Raw genomic sequence first — 17,389 nt, forward strand, 5'->3', positions numbered from 1 at the left:
AGGTTTCCATGTTCTTGAAAAATCAGAGAAGTCACAGGAAATGTATCTCTACCAGACTGACAAACTCATTCCTTTAATCGCTATCTTTTTCTTAGAGCTGATAAATAAACATAGAAAATAGGTGAAGTACTCTGACAGTATTTAAAAGGCATATTTTCAAGGACAGATCTCTTTTAAATACTGAATATAAAAAATAAACATAATCTGTTTAATGATATTTTAATAAATATATTAAAATATATAATATATATGAAAATATATAAATTGAATAAATAAATAAAGAAATAAAGAACACAAGATCTGAGTTTTTAGATTTGGTCATCAGAAACAGCCTCAACAAAAGTGAATTAGAAGGAATAAATCCCAATTAAAACAACTATTTAGCATATTAATGTAAATTTCTTGAACTTTATTACATTCCATGTAATTTATAACAGAGAAGGAAGTAAAGAAAAGCAAGGTGTCTTGAAAAGGTGGATACTGCAACTCCATATTTATAATTGCTTGTAAGTATAAAAATATTACTTTTTAATTTTTTTATTTGCTTTCAGGGTGACATGTCAAGGACAAAATGCACTCACAAGTGGAACTGACCAAAGAGATTTGAACCATGCCCTCACCATGCTCTGCCTCTGAGTAACATATTCTCATAAAACAAGTTCCTCTTTCCAAGCTGGTTTTTTTTTCCTACTTCAAATTATGAGTTGCACTAACATTAGGAAACCATTTCTATTTTCACAGTACACATAAGTCAATCCTATTTTGTTAAAACTTCCTTTAAATAAGGTTTTCTTTGTAGAAACACTTCAGGACTGCAAAAATAGCCCTCCTGAGCACCCAAGGGAGATAACTAAACCAAGCCAAACCAAATCAAACCAGACAACTACAAAAGCAAACCAAGAACCACACACTACTGCATTCCACCTAGCAGTGAAGTTCTTCAAACCTAAAATCACAAAGCAACATGGCCAAAGGCAGCAGGATCTGAGATTTCAGTGAATCAGTGATGTTTTCCTTTGCACACACAGTATGACAAACTGTCCCCTTGCTGATAGATCTAATTGAAGCTTTAAACAGGAGAAGCATGCAAAAAACATCAAGACCTCATGTTACAGTAAGGTATCATCCAAAGATTCCCATGAAAGTTTTTTCCTTTTTATTACAGCATCAGGATGAGAACAAATTCCCTGTGTCTTGAGAAGTTTTGTATGGTTTTTTTTCCTTTGCTGGAGAGCATTTATATCACTTTCCCAAACATAAATTAAATTGTATATTTACCATTTTTTTCCTTGCTTTGGTTAATCAGATGAAGGGGATACAAGCAAAAAATTATGAAATAAAATGCAAAGACAACCCAAGTTATCATTGTCACTTTCATGTAACAGGTGATAGTTGGACTTTTTTTTAATTCCTTAAAAATAGATGTCATTTTAAAATTTACTTTACGATAACAATAATGTTTTTACTGAATTTGGATTAAGGGGCCTTGACTTAATGCTTACTCAAACAGTAATTTAATAAAAATCTTTATCAAACAGGGCAATCTTAGCCAGACATATTCAAAGGATATCTACATTATCTATCTAGGCTGCAGCATCCTATAAACACGTCAACCTATCACCAGATCCTTTGCACTGCACACACTGTCTGTGCATTTCAGTGTTCCTGAGTTTAAATAACCCCAAATATACTTTAACCTCTAGTTTTCATTAAGGAATACCTTACTTTGTAGTAGTACTCCATGTTTGCCTTCCCTACATCAACATTTCCAGCTACTATAATATTGGAGACATAATCCATTTCATTCTGTTGTTACAAATATAATCCATAAAAAATGCAAGGTATAATTCAAGATGTTGCCAAAAATGTATAAAGAGCTATGATCTCCCCAAGCACCAGTTTACAACTACTACCAACCAAAAGACAAAAATAAATCACAGACAGACTTCTGGAACAGCACAACAAAAGCTACCTAAAGCACTCCAGTGCCAAAAGGAAACTCACAGCTAAAAACAAACCTAATTAACTAACCCAACCAACATGGGATTAAGACTTTCATTAATCCACCAACATGGAATTAAGGCTTTCATTAAGGATTTCGTTTTCTTTAGTGCAATATAGCAAGATAGGTTGCAGAAGTAGTTTCCTGGGTTTTTTTTTCATTATCCAGTGAAAAGCCAAAAAGAGTAATATTAGAATTTCTGGGTGAAAGAGAAAAATTAATCCAAAATTACCCAACTGAATAGTCTGAATACCGACTATTTTTCTTTCATGAATTAAACTCTTCAACCACATTAGGTATCCCTTTCAGAAACACATTTTGCTGTTCACTTTTCATGGTAATTAAATTTAAATGTGTTTGATCTATTTATTGTTGCTTAAACCCAAACTCTATTATCTTAATTTCCCAAAGTATACAGTAAAACAGATAAATCCAGTAACCCAACAATACTGACTGTAACATAGTCTTTTAAATAAGTCAAAAAGTTCTGGGAATAACTGTCCTGCAGCAGGTGAAAGGTGATATTCATTTCACACTGCATATCTGATTTTTCTTCATTAAGTCCACATAAAACCATGGTTTAAAGATATATAGAAGCTGCCAACTCTTCTTGCTGCAGAATTTGAAACTGTATTCCAAACCACCATAACAACATCCTGGCATATACTTGCAAACATTAAGCATTTCTTTCCAAGCCACATTGTCACCACAGAGATAAAGATTTACTTACCTGATCCCCTTTTGGTTACAACCTTCAAGCTCTGAGTCAGAGTAGCATACAAGAGAATCAAGTTGGGAATAGGAGCTTTCATCTTCTGTCTTTCCGTGGCTGCTTCCTGGAGTACCAAGGAAACAGAAAGAAACACTGGTTGTACATCGGTGCTGAAACAATCTTGAAGTAAAGAAACATCATACTGACATTATGGAAAAGCTAAATACAGTTTTTGTGAGCAATTTAAAGCACTAAAAATGTTTTATTCTTTCTTTTTAAAAGTATGAAACTAAAATAACCATAAAACAAACACATGCACACACTACATTTAACCCTGGAGTTTAAGATACAACTTTGTCTACACATGGAAAATTCATTGGATTCCTGCTAAAACTTTATAACAGATCTCCTAAAATATCTGTTTATTTCTTTTAATCATATAACCTTTTCCACCCACCAACACGAAAAAGAAAATAATACCCTTCCTCACCAGCTCTGCTCTCATTTATTAATACAACAAATTGAGCAGAAGATTCACAATAAAATGAGCGTTTAATATAAAAACAAAAATCTGACCATCTTCTTAGGAACAGAGAAAGGGGGAAAATAAGAGCACATCAAAGTAACCAGCAGAGACACTAATAACACTAATAATCACCTTTTAGGTGAGCAAGTTCCCATGCAAGTTCAAACTATTCACTGCACTAAATCAGAAGTGAATGTTAATTAGAATGGAGATAAGCAGTGTTAAGAACAATGTGTTTTAGCCTTCACCTCCAACATGTGAATAAAAGATTAGGATTTCTATTTACTTTGGGTATTAAGTGGTATGAGCTGCTGGTGAAAGCAGGGACTGAACATTTTTTTAATTCCTCATGTAAGTAAGAGTGTCAGCTACTCATGGCAATTATCAGCTTTCTTCAGGATAGACTGATAGGTCTAATACCTCATATTTCAGTGTGTTGTTAGAGGAAAGGAGGACAAATCTGCCTATTCAAGCTAGACAGCAGCCTATCTATGCTATCTATATTCATCAGAGTAGCTTACACAAAAATATTCTAGTCTAAAGGGGATGAGAAAGGGCTGGGATCAATGGTTCTTTAGTATTGTAACTAAGACCCAGACTAAACCACTGTGGTTTTGATATTCACCTCTTTTAATCACAGCACTGGACAGCAACTCAAAAAATTCTCAGAAGGTACCGCATAGTACAAGTTTTGATTTCTAAAGAGACCCTGAATCTTTTGCACTTTCATTGATAATCAGGTTACTGAGTACCCAAGACATTTTTTGAAAGCAGTATCTTAAAATAACTTCATCTTAGAAGAGAACAGGTTAGAAATAAGAATGAACAGGGGTACAAAAAAGGATATAATGGGAAGAATTGCTAAAAAAATGATGGCTTCATAGGTAATCTGTATTAAAGCTTTACATTTCATGACATTTCAGATCTAAGCAACAAATCTACTACATTCATTACAAAGTATTTAATAAAGTGAGGAAGTGAGATAATACTGTTTGATAACAGTTTGTGATATCTTATTTTTCACAACAATATTTGTACTCACAGAGAAATACACAAGTGTTTGTTCATTCATGTTCTTTGACAAGCTTCAGGATTCTAGCATCACAGTGTAAGACTGACACTTGACTACATTCACATGCTACTTCAGAAAATGTTGGCAACTTAAAGAATTAAGAAATTAAATATGAAATATGGGATTGCTAGGAGGCAAATTATGTGCAATGCTAACATTTTTATATAAGTTTAAAATTTAACAAAGTAGCATGACCACTGGCAGTTATAGATTATATAGATCTTTAGAAATTTAGAAGCTAGCAATAAAGGTTAATTTTCCAGGGGCACAGTGAGTAGATACCACAATGTGTTACGCCACATTTTACTGCAGATTTCAGTCAAGCTTTCTGAAATCAAAATCTCATTTCTCAGTCACTGCACTAACTGATGCCGCAGGAAATCCTGAAGCTGATATCTTCAGCCTCCAGGGTACTAGCAAGAGTCAGCTCCTTGCTCTGTGTGAGCCTAATAAATATTGTCCAAAGAACCACAGGATCTTATTATGCAATGACAAATCCAGTAAATAGGTTCTGACTGTGAAAGCATATCCAAACACATCCTTTTTGACCATACATCAAAAGATAATATTGCTGATCGCTGTGAATAAATGCAAATATATACATATATTTGCATATGTATCTGTGTGCATGTATTTATTTATAGATATTTGTGTAGGGGAACCATGGAGTAGCTACAAAGATTGATTCTATCAAAGCAAGCCTCAGTAAATACAATAATATCAATAAGAAACTGTTCAGTAAATGCAAATCTTCTTTTGGTCTATGCATATATCACTAATTTAAGTTGTCAAGTCAACAAGGGGAACCATTATTCTAATAGTATAGCAGGAACTGCATCTTAAACATATCACTGTGGAAGACATTCTCATGTGCATTTATTCTCAGAGATTCATGTCTAACTTAAAGGCATGAGCTAAACTGGCTGCTGCCTACATGACTTGTGATAAATCCCTAGAAAGTAAAGTCTGCTGCTGCCTTTGGAAATACCAGAAAGAACTTACTGCTAAAGGGATGATCCCAACAGCAGCCAGTGCCTCCTTACAGCAATATAAGCAACAAATCAGATCTTACATTGCCTCTCGCCAGAGTCTTCCAAATTTCTCTGCTGTTTACGCTCCCTTTTGTGCAGAAGGAAAAGTATTTCTGGTCTTCTCCACACTTTAAAAACAAAAACTCAACCAGAGAAAATGCAAAGAAGTAAAGATGGGTTTATTGGAGCTGGTGCCTCACGGCTCTGGCAGTCTGGGCGGTTGGAAAATCTGCCTCAGGTTATTCATAGGAGTGATTCAAAACAGATATTTAACATCTCTTGTCCCTTGTTCCGGGTGAATGCCTCGGAAATTGACTATTCTAGAAAATGTCACCCTTGTGAAATTGGTTGTGAAAACAAAATAAGCAAGTCAGAAGAAAATATAAAAGGAACATCCCGAGGGGAATCTCACAACAAGTCAACAAAGCCAAGAGAAAATGCCTTCACTGCCGCAATGAGTGTGCCCGAGGCCTAGACACTGTAACATATTCAGGTAGCTTTTAAACTAGAAAACAAAATAAAAGGCATAATTCTGAGAAGTCAAATTCTTAACACTAACTCAAGTGTGATATCTCATGAATTGGAAATAGCCTTCTTTCAGCAATGAATTTTTTAAGGAAGAGACTATTTTACTAGTTTCTTAACTGGAATTTATTTATTTATTTTTAAATAACATTAAGAAATTCTGGTTTTAACAAGCAGGACAAGTCTGCTGTTTCTTTAAGCAACAGTTAGATAGACAGCTTACATATACATCTACATCTACAAAAGTAACTTTCATGATGGGTTTTTTTCCTGATTTTCAGTTTCTTCAACTAAAAAGCCAACACATGGTAGTTGTTAACTTAATTGCTGTTTTTTAAGTTGAATATATTTTAACATGTTTTATATACCCTTTGGGTTTAAGACTGCTATACTCCAAGAGTGAACAGTAGACTAAGAAAGTCTTTTAGAACCACAGATTTTTGTCTGCTTTTTCTTTATACAATACCAAAGATTAAATGTTTTTTCATCTTTAAGCAGTATTCACAACTTCAAATTTTCAGTAGTGGGTTGTTTGTTTGCATGAACCAAAGCACTGAAAAATATTAAATATTTCTGCATAAATATACTGCACGCAAATTTTAACTGGGCATATTAATAACTTTTTAAAAAGTTCTTTACTGTACAAGGTCTCACTGCTTGACACAAAAATGCCATAGCATAGCATTTGCATCAGAAAGTATCTAATTTTCCAGCTGAGACAGAAATAGAAATACAGCTGTATATCAAGACTAACATTCTCTGGGGAAGTGCCAAGAATGCTTTTTCTCTTCAATTGTCATAAATTCTCACTGTGAGGAAAATGCATACACGTAGACACATGTTTCCCAAAACAGCTCAGCAGACATTAAATTAACTATAGTAAGTCAGTTCCTGATAAGGCAGGAAAATAGAAAATTTTTATTTCCTTATTGTACTTATGTTTATTATGGGACTTTACCAATACTTGAATCAAATTTCAAAAGAAATTTTCCATGGGCTCAGTCTATTAAAATAACTTTAAGGGGTTAATTCTCAGTCTATAAATTCTAGCTGATGTCTGTTGACTAATTATTTGAAAATCACTTTTCTTCCCATACTGCCATTCTAACTTTGAAGAATGTTTTTTTTATGCATGTTAAAAACTGCTGCATTATCTTTCTCCATCATATGTCCTTCAAAGAAAAAGAAAAAAGCAAAAGAGTGTTGCAACATCCTCTGAAATCTGTGAGATATTTCATGACTGTTCTGCAGTAATGACACAAAAGTGATGGCAAATTATGAATGAGTAACGAAATTACAACCACCTGAATACCTAAGAAAAAAAAAACCAAGCAAAAATGCATTTTCAGTCTCTTTTTATGTGGCAGTTCTTTACAAATCCCTGAATAGAATGACATTAGATACCACAAGGTATAAAGGACAGCTTGGTATGTCCAGGACACAATTCAAACATCTTGAACAAAACAAAAAACAAAAAAAAAAAGAAAAAGCCTTAAATTCCTAAAATGCAAGGAAAAACTAAAATTAGAACCAATGTGATTTCATAAATGTGTCAATTCATTGTCACAAGCTGACCTAGAACAGTAAGACAACCCTAGAAATTTTTTAAATGGTAGCTAAAAGAAAATAGAGCTGTTTCAAATACAAAAGTCCATAAAATTAGTCCTTTCCAGAGTCACAGTAAACAAAAAGATAAGCAATCAACTTTGAAGAACTCATGAGAAACCAGTCTAAAGCAACAGGAAGCCAATAAGCTACTGCATTTGCTTTCCAAATCATCCCTGTTCCTCCACGCTAAGCAGCATTCCTAAATTCAAGCAAGTTGTGGCTCATGACAAAAAGGAAAAAAAAGAAGGAAAGGAGAGGAGATGATTAAACAAGCAATAAAGGCTGAAGGAATGGTGCCTGTTTTAAACTGAGATAACCAAAAGCCAATATGCCACCTGTGTCCTGCAGGGCACATTGTGAATGGGAATCCAGTGCAGCCTTTGGAGAGGTTTCCAAGCAAATGCATTACAACTTTTCCTATTAAACCTGGTAGTCATTATTGCTTTCCTTTAAAGGTATCCTTAAAAGATACTTTTTATTGACTCTACCCATCATACAAGGTATAGTAAACATGGCAATTTATCCGGAGAAATCTAAGGTTATTCCATGTATCTCTGTATATGAAAATATAATCTACTTTTCCATTTCCATTAAGAAACATACATCACTTAAACATATAAAGGAATTTAAAATGATTCTGCAATGAAAAAGAATCCTGATATGGGCTGAATATTTATTTTCTTAGTCTTGTTTAAAAATATAATGTCAACAATAGTATTTGAATGGAACATGGACTAACAGACATACTGTTTAGATAGCTTAACATATTTTTTAAATATTTCACTAAGTGGTTTTTTTCTGTACTATGTAATAAGATTTCTGTATTGTGCTTTTTCTATTATGAGGCAAATAAATTGCAGCAGATTGTAGATACCTGAAATTTAACATGTCATTTGCTTGAGGAACCTCTTTTGAATGAACATATAAACACAGTGTCCTTCTGAACCACAGACTGAAACAGTCCCATAGCTAGAAAGTATCCAACACATGTTTTGGGGAACTGCAGAGGCTAAAAAGAGGAAGTACAGATTCAGCAAAGACATACAAAAGGGAGATGATAGTATCTTTCCAATGGTCTCACAGGACCTTGTGGGATCCAGGTCAGCAGAATGTCCTTGACAATCCCAGATAATCCACCAAGGTGGCTCAGGTAAAAGTGCTAATGCAAATAAAGTGGGAAAGAAAACCCTTGGACAGTGAGGTAGTGAGTTATTCACTATCAGGGAAAAGGATTAAAGGATGGAGAGAGGTCTCTGTTAATTTCTAGGAGCCTTTACTTGAGATAAAAAATACATCAACCTAATTTTAAAACAATCTTATATTATTAGAAGTAGATGCTTCCCTCTTAATAGTTCACAAGTCATGGTCATAAAGAAATAAGAATCTGAAACCAAGGAAAGGTTTCTTTCCAAAAAGATCTTTACAAAAAATGTAACCAAAGTGGACTTTCCTGATGCTTCCAACATATCTAGTGGGATACATAAGAAATGTGTTCTCATGATGCAAATTAGGTCAATGGATTCATGAAAAATTTGAAACCATAATTTCTTTTCCTGGACAGCAAACAAAAAACATTATAGCAACCTGTCAGCAAACCTAGAGGAAATAATAAAAAAGTTTAGCTCAACAGCAATGTTTAAACAAATATAGTTGAAAGATGATTGCTGTGCTACTTAACTTCTAAAGGGAGATGTAGAAGATAATAAAACAATTCACCCTTTTTATATTCTTAAATACGTAAAGAGGAAAAGTTCAAAGAATATCAGTGTGATTTTGAAATGCTGCCCTTCCAAATAAAGAAAAAGGCCTTCCTTCCAAATCTGTGTGCATTGGTGACCAACACTCAACTTATGGCACGATTTTGGGATGCGAGATATCTGATACCACTTATCTGCTCTTGTGCTGGCTCCGTGACCACTCTGTATCTTTGCTTTTTGAGGGTTAGTAGCCTTGTTCTTGTATTGAGATGAAATTCCGCCTCTGCCTAAACTGACAAGGATTTCATACTGCAAGCATAATTTTGTTGGATAATTATGTTTCCATTTTCAGGCAACTAAATGAGGTCCTGAAATATAGTAGCAGTAGAAGAACAGACACATAAGATCACAGAATGGTTTGAGTTGGAAGGGACCTTAAAAGTGATGACATGTCCACGTCACTGACGAAGATGTTAAACAATGTTGACCCCAGTACCAACCCCTCAGAGAATGCCACCTGTCACTGGTGTCCACTTGGACATTGAGCCACTGACCACAGCTCTTTCAGTGAGACCATGCAGATAATTCTTTATCCACTGACTGGTCCACCCATCAAATTAATGTCTCTCCACTTCAGAGACAAGGGTGTCATGCGGGACAGCATCTAATGCTTTGCACAGGTCCAGGTAGAGGACACCAACTGCTCTTCCCCCATCCACCACCACTGTACACATGACATAGGAGACCCTCAGATTTGTTAGGCACAATTTGCCCTGAGTGAAGCCATGCTGGCTGTCAGCAATCACCTCCTTATTTTCCATGTGCCTTAGCATGGATCTGCTCCACAATCTTGCCAGGTACCAAGATGAGACTGACCACCCTGAAGTTTCTCTATTTCCCTTTTAAAAAATTGAGGCTATATTACCCCTTTTCCAGTCTGTGCTAAGTATATTCACTTTATGTGTTTGTGGAAATCAAGCTCTTTTTCTGCATATGGCAAGTTTTCAAAGACTAGCCATTTGCAGCAAAACCAAGGCAGAACAGCTGGATTCTCTAGTTTCCTACATGAGTACTTCTCTTCCATTTCCTAATTTATGAATGGTGGCAGTTATACAACAACATAATATGTATGTTATAAAAAAAATAAATCTGCAAGATGTAACTTAAAATAAATGAACTCTAATTTCCAGCTTATGTTAGGATAAAAGCATTTTTTAAAAAGTTGAGTGTTCCTAAATTTTTACAAATAGTTACTTTATAAAATAAATAATAAATAATCATAAATAAATAAATTTAAGTTCTTTCTCAGACAATAACAGAATTTTTAAAGTATTTTGACTATCAATAGACATTACAAGAATTATTTATTTCCAAAAATTCCCTAAGTATAATGTTTCATCTGAGTCACCACTGAGAAAGATATTTTCCCTCAAGATGAGGAAGGCCAGAAGGATGTGGAGGATGAAGCTGCACTGTGGATATTCTCTCAGAACACTTATACACAAAATAATAACCGCCCCTTACATCACTCAGGTTATCAGTTTGCATCACACCAACATCAATGGTTTTCCACAACTGATACTTGAAACTTGAAACACAGTTTTGCTAACACAAGGTAATCTTAGACCCTTACACATGACCTGTTTTTAATTTAATGCTTACCCTATGCTGCCATTTGACATGTTAGGGAAGTTGTCTGTAATTTACATTACACTTCATACTATATGAGCTCCCTTTGCACTTTAGAGTTGTGAAAAGGGAAAAGCAAGTGTTTCATTTATCCCCTCTCTCTAAGAGAATAACTGACAAGTTCTTTGCACTTGTTCAAACCAGACTTTGACAACCTGTTGTCAGATCCTGAGATCAGTACTGAGACTCTTTCCTATAGAAGTGTTAGAACTATTAAGCCAGAACTTATCTCCTTTTGCTTCTGTTTCCAGGCCCCTGGATTTAGCATGCACAGCTGCACAGCACCTTGTTTTCCCCAGAAATTATAGAGATTGCAGTCATCAAAATAATTGGATGAGGCATTTGGGACATGTGGGTTCAACTCCTTCAAATCAAGAAGACTTACAAAATAATGCTTGCATTTCCTGGGCAGGTCCTGTACTTCCATAACACACATTGTGTGCTTTCCAAGGAACAGTTTGTGACTAGCAAAATGTTAACTTGTAAAATAAATGCAGCAAATGTTTATGGGTAGCTCATTCAAAACTATTCAGTTAATTTCTGCCCTGTTGTACTGGGTAGAATGATTCCCATCATAGTCTAAACATAAAAGTGGAGTATTCCATAAAATTTTATCAGCTCCTATTGTGAAAGCCCCCAGGAAGCTTTAAAAGCTCACTAGAAATGCATCTAGTTTCTGCAGAATTCAAAACTTAGCATAAGTGTATTTGCCCATGAATCTATGCTATTGACTGACTACTATTATGCCAATAAATCATAAATATAAAATCTATATTAAGAAAACATTGCTGAGGTTTTACTTCCTTGAGAAACGATGTCTAAAATAAGGGCTTTTTGGTACATTCTAAAAATACATGCAGCAACAGTTGATGCTTATATTATTTACACAGGATTTTGGATTCTAGTACATACTCCCCATATGCACACTGAGAAAGAACATGATCAGTCCCTCTCCAATAGCAGCCAGCACAACCTCTGTAAATGAACTGGGAACACAGTATTTTTGGGTTACTTCTGACCCACAAGAAGTGACAGTCACCTGTCTGTTCCTGTCACTCAGTTGCTCGAGGCTGTTGAGCTCACACATCGATTGAGGAATTAGAAGTGGATGCAGATGCAAGGTAAATTTATTTCACAGGCAGTGAATTTCATACTGCACACAAATCTTATTAACTCTTCATTGATTATAACACCAGGAGATTAATAAGAGCTATAAGAGGTATAGAGGTATTAAGTAAGTTAGAAGTATAAGAGTTTATGGTGTTCCAGTATTTTTTTTTCCCTTTTCTTTTTACTTTTTACATTTAATTAAAGGAGATTATGCTTATGAAGAATCATGAACTAGAGCTTCCAAAATAAATTCTGTAATGAAAGTGTCCCATTGTTTCAGCAGGATAACCAAAGGCCAATACTCTGGAAAGCCAGATACCAAATGGACTTCTACACTTCTTGTTCTTAGATTAGCATTATTTAATTGTTTACATGATGTAAAAAATATGTTTATAGTTACATTTACAGATTAAACAATGTGGAATGAATTGCATAACTGTTTGAGGTCAGTGACAGTATTGAATATTATGATGACAGACTACAGAAATCATATATAAAAAAAATAAAACTCCAGAGATACAAATGTAAATTGTCAAATTAAGAAGATCTAATCAACCAAATGCAGGGAGGATGAATAACAGCTGTCTAGGTATTGATTCTGTAGGAAAGGATCTATCAATTATAGTAGATTAGAAGATGAATACCATTCAGACAACACTTCCTAAAATAGTCATCCTGAGATGTGCACAGAGCAGGGTAATTATAGAACTTTTATCTTTAGGCTCTAAAGATCTTTTAAAAAGTACATTTAACATTAATAATGACTGAGTACAGCTGACTTTGACACTGGGCAGTTGAATAATTTCATCCCATACTTTTGGTTATATGAAATCTCCTCTGAAAATAAGAGTTGGATGTCTATGAAGTCCACACATTCTGGAAAAGACTTCTTCAAAACAAACAAACAAGGAATGTGAGAGTTGTTTAAGAGAGAGAGCAGGAGTGTGAAGCATAGACAGCGGTCAGTTCACCAGTACTGGCAGCAGCCACTGCCCAGAATGTGTCATTTCAAAACAAATGATGGCACTATAAGGGCTCATTCAGCAGCCAGTGCAGTCATAACAGGTAGAAACACTGATTTTTACCCACCTGTTCAACATTATTTGTAGACAGTAAGCTTTCCTAGAATAAATACTGCCATTGCTGAGATTTGCCCACCATTTTGGGATAAGAAATTCTGAGGTGGATCTAAAGGACATGTGTGCTTCGTTTGCTATGGCATTTTGGTGGTGTATGGAGTTAAAAAAAAAATGAGGGGAGGGAAAGGGAAAGGGAAAGGGAAAGGGAAAGGGAAAGGGAAAGGGAAAGGGAAAGGGAAAGGGAAAGGGAAAGGGAAAGGGAAAGGGAAAGGGAAAGGGAAAGGGAAAGGGAAAGGGAAAGGGAAAGGGAAAGGGAAAGGGAAAGGGAAAGGGAAAGGGAAAGGGAAAGGGAAAGGGAAAGGGAAAGGGAAAGGGAAAGGGAAAGGGAAAGGGAAAGGTTTAGAGGAGATAAAAACAAACTCATTACATCAGTGTCACTGATTTATGATAAAATCTTATTTATGAGAGTCAAAAAAATCAGAAATAAAAGCTTTGTCAAATTAAAGATTTTTAGTTGCAGTATTGTGTCAAGAAGAGACAATCATGCTTGAAATGTCCCCATAGTAATTTCCATCCTTAGTCTCACTAGAGAGAACATAGGGAGAATTTAAGAATTCAGAATGAGGTACCTCACAGATCTGCATTAGATCCCGTTCAAACAAAAGATACAGGTATAACATCCTTGCTCCAGCCAGTGACTGTTATTCATTGCCTTACAAATCCTGCTCACAGCTGTGCACACTTGACTGTTTTGTGATGCCTAATAGCTGCAATCACTGCATACAATGGGGCCCCAGCTAAAGGAGTCAGGACATTCTTTACTGATGTTTGTCCATTCAGGACAGAAGCCTATTTTATGTTTAATGTGTATGCATTGTCAGTAATTATGTGCAAATGAACAGTTAATGAAAACAAGTGTAATAAAGTCCTGAGGTTTTAGAAATGGAGGATATTAGCACAGCTCTAATGGAACAAGTATTACCTGCTCATCAAGAAGCTTTTAGCTCTATTATATACAAGCCATTAGATACTGACAGTTTTGACTATTATCTTGTCTCAATCAACTACCTTGAACTTCTTCATTGTAAGGCTGGTGAAGCACTGGAACAGGTTGCCCCGAGAAGCTGTCAGTGCCCACCCCTGGAAGTGCTGCAGGCCAGGTTGGACAGGGCTTGGAACATCCTGGTCCAGTGTAAGGAGTCCTTGCCCAAGGCAGGGGGAGTGGGACAGGATGATCTTTAAGATCCTTTCCAACCCAAACCATTCTATGATTCTATGAATTTCAGTTTGTAATACATATATTTTTTTTTAAATGTGCTTTGGTTCTATGTCAGTACATTAATTTCCAGCTTTTAAAGTAGAAGTCATGATAAGCATTTAGCATTCTCTGGTATACTCTGGGTTTTATATCTGATGTCAGATAGTCATTGAAACTTTTTATTTTACCTGAAATCTTACAAGCATATGCAGTATTTCAAGATATTTCAGTAGGTATTTCTAATATCTAAAAACTAATTTGCTACAAGGATTTTTTGGGTGTTTTTTTTTAAGTATATATATTTGGACAGGCAAGGTAATTCCCTTAGTTTAACTCTGTGTACAAGTTTTAGTCTTCCTTGCAAACTTAAAGAACAGAGTATCAAAAAATGTTGCTGAAACACATAGTAGCATAAGCAGGGGACAATTCCCAGAGAAATGGAGATGCTGTCTACCCTGACAAAAAACCCAAATAATAACGTTATTTTTAAGCAATTATTAGTTCTATGCATGCTCAGTGTCACCAGGGAAAAATATACCCCTTTCAATATTACTGGTTTGAGGGGTTGTCAATACTAACTACTTTGTCCAGAGAGTGCAGAGGTAGATGAGGAGCTTATGACTCCTATTTACCAGGAGAGCTGACAGCTTATTCTTAGCACTGCTACTAACTGATGCCCACACAGATTCATTAAGGTAATTTAATTAGATATGAATTATCAGGGGTTCTCAATTGTTTACTTACTGCAGGTCAGGCAACTAGTAAAAAACTGTCTCCTTTTTACTCCTTTTTGTATCCTCTCACAAAAACACCTTGCAACTTTTTTTGAAAACAGAATTCATTTACCTTCTTTTTTTTTTCTTTTTTTTTTTTTTCAGGAGAACTTGTTAATTACATAGCTAATCTAGGGGGAAGCTATGGTTTCAACAATGAACAGAGTACCCAGGCTTGTGTTCCAACAGAAATCCTCATTGCCTTCTTCTCAACTTTATGACACAAAGCCTAGAGGAACATATATGATAGTACAGAACTAAGGAACATCAAAATAAACTTTAAAACTCTTACCAAACTGCATATTTAAAAAAAAAACAAAAACCAAAAACAAAACATTACACAAATTGTGTGAAGGAGTGTCTTCTGCTCTGAGCAGACTCACTGGGAGCACCATGAGGGCTGCAGGTCCCCATGGGCCGGGGCTGTTGCAGGGCTCCTAGATGCTAGTGCATCTCCCAGGACAAGACAACTGGGATAAATGTGGTGGTGGGGTAATTGAGGAGCTTTGCATAGAGTTCTAAAGAGAGGGTGAAAAGCAGGAAAATCAGGTTTTAATACCTCACTTTAAATGAAGTGGCTAATTAGCACTGCATGAAACAGAAGGTATGGAAGAAGTCTATGCAAGATGCCATTCAGACTCTTCAAGTTTTAAACACAGAGACTTAATATAATGAAACTCTACAGCAGTTTGACAGGTGTCCACCAAAAGAAATTTAACTTCAATTGTCACAGGTAGATTAAAAGATTGATTTGTTAAAGTAAAACAAGTCAGCTGCAACACGAAGATTATAGTGTAGGTACATCCTTATGTTTACTTTATTTAATATTTGTCTATCAAAGACATTGAAGGAACATAAATCTTCCCTTGATTTTAATTCCTAATTTTTTCCCATTTTGATTCTACACTTGAAAGATATCTACTGAGCCTTTCTACTTCCACTTTTGTCTCTGACTTTGGGCCAGCACTGAGCATACATTTATTTCCCTGAACTGTGTGAATGTGCTATTCACTTTTGCTGTAAAAAAGGAATCTTCAAGGAAGCATCAGATGATGTGGGAGAGAAAGAAAAGATGAAAGTAGGTAGCAGAGCTACAGATAACATCACTTAGGTCTGCTAGGACTCAGTAAACCTCTGGTTTAACTTGCTTACAAAGTTCATGATTCCATCCTTTTATCTTGCTGACCTGACCTACCACAATGTCTTGAGTATAGTTTTGCATCAGCAAAGCAGGTTAGGGGACTGGGCAATGCATTTGTTAATTCTAGATTAATATCCTGGGATATCAGCCAGCAATGAACTGTCTGTATAGCTCACAAACAAGTAGATCTCTTCAGATAAAACAGTCACCATAGAAGAGAATTACATTTTCAGCTTGCTGAGAGGTCCTGACTTCATACATAAAAAAAGAGCTCTCCTCAAATATCCATTGTTTGTGAAGCAGTTTCTGAATTTAAAAGACTGCATTTGAACCAACAGAGCAGAGACTTTGAATTTAAGGGCATGCTTAATAAGACTTCTACTAAAAAAACTAAATCTTAGTTTGATTAGTTTACAGTATTTTCATTTTGTAAGTAGATGAGGCAAAGTGTTTTTCAATAAATGTGGCCTAAAGAAATTTTGGAGTGGTATGAACCAGACCAAACCAGAATGCTGTCAAAGCCGTGGGTTTTTTTTCTTTCAAAAAGTAAAAATAAAGAGATAGAAACACCTTCTCTGACCTGCTGGTCACACTTTTTCTTGATATAGCCCAGGACAGCTGGTTTTCTGGGCTGCAATCACACAGTAACAGTAACTTGTTGAGCTTCTCAACAAGCAATAACCCCAAGGCCTTCTCCTCAGGGAAGCTTTCAATCCATTCTCTGCACAGCCTGTATTTGTGCTTGGGATGTATCTGGGCTGCTCTGTCCCAGATGGAGGACTTTGCACTTGGCCTGGTTGGACTTCAGTAGGTTTGCACAGACCCACTCCTCAAGCCTGTCAAGGTTCCTCTGGATGGCATCCCTGCCCTTCAGCACACTGACCACACAACACAGCTTGGTGTCACTGCCAAACTTGCTGAGGGTGCCCTCAATCCCACCATCCATGTCACCAACCAAGGTGTCCACCAGCTCTGCTCCCAGTACCAGCCCCTGAGGAACAGCACTTGTCCCTGCTTTCCACTTGGACATCAACCACAACCCTTTGAGTGTGGCCATCCAGTCCAGTCCTTATTCACCAAGTGATCCATCCATCAAATCCATGTCTTCCAATATAAACACATATTTAGAGAGGGACAGACACTGACATGTACCTGAAGTTGTTGCT

The 17,389-nt window shown here is 35.9% G+C and overlaps 1 protein-coding gene across 1 annotated transcript in view; it reads right to left on the minus strand.

Moving 5' to 3' along the window:
* The window catches only part of IL1RAPL1 (interleukin 1 receptor accessory protein like 1), a 660,827-nt gene that overhangs the window by 576,953 nt on the left and 66,485 nt on the right, over positions 1 to 17,389 (minus strand). Inside the window, exon 2 of the mRNA XM_023918520.2 lies at positions 2,733 to 2,838. Coding sequence (XP_023774288.1) covers positions 2,733 to 2,814 — 82 coding nt within the window. The 5' untranslated portion in view covers positions 2,815 to 2,838. The remainder of the gene's footprint in view (positions 1 to 2,732; positions 2,839 to 17,389) is intronic.

This window comes from Cyanistes caeruleus, chromosome 3 (assembly GCF_971803275.1).
Source record: "Cyanistes caeruleus chromosome 3, bCyaCae1.hap1.1, whole genome shotgun sequence".
NCBI lineage: Eukaryota > Metazoa > Chordata > Aves > Passeriformes > Paridae > Cyanistes > Cyanistes caeruleus.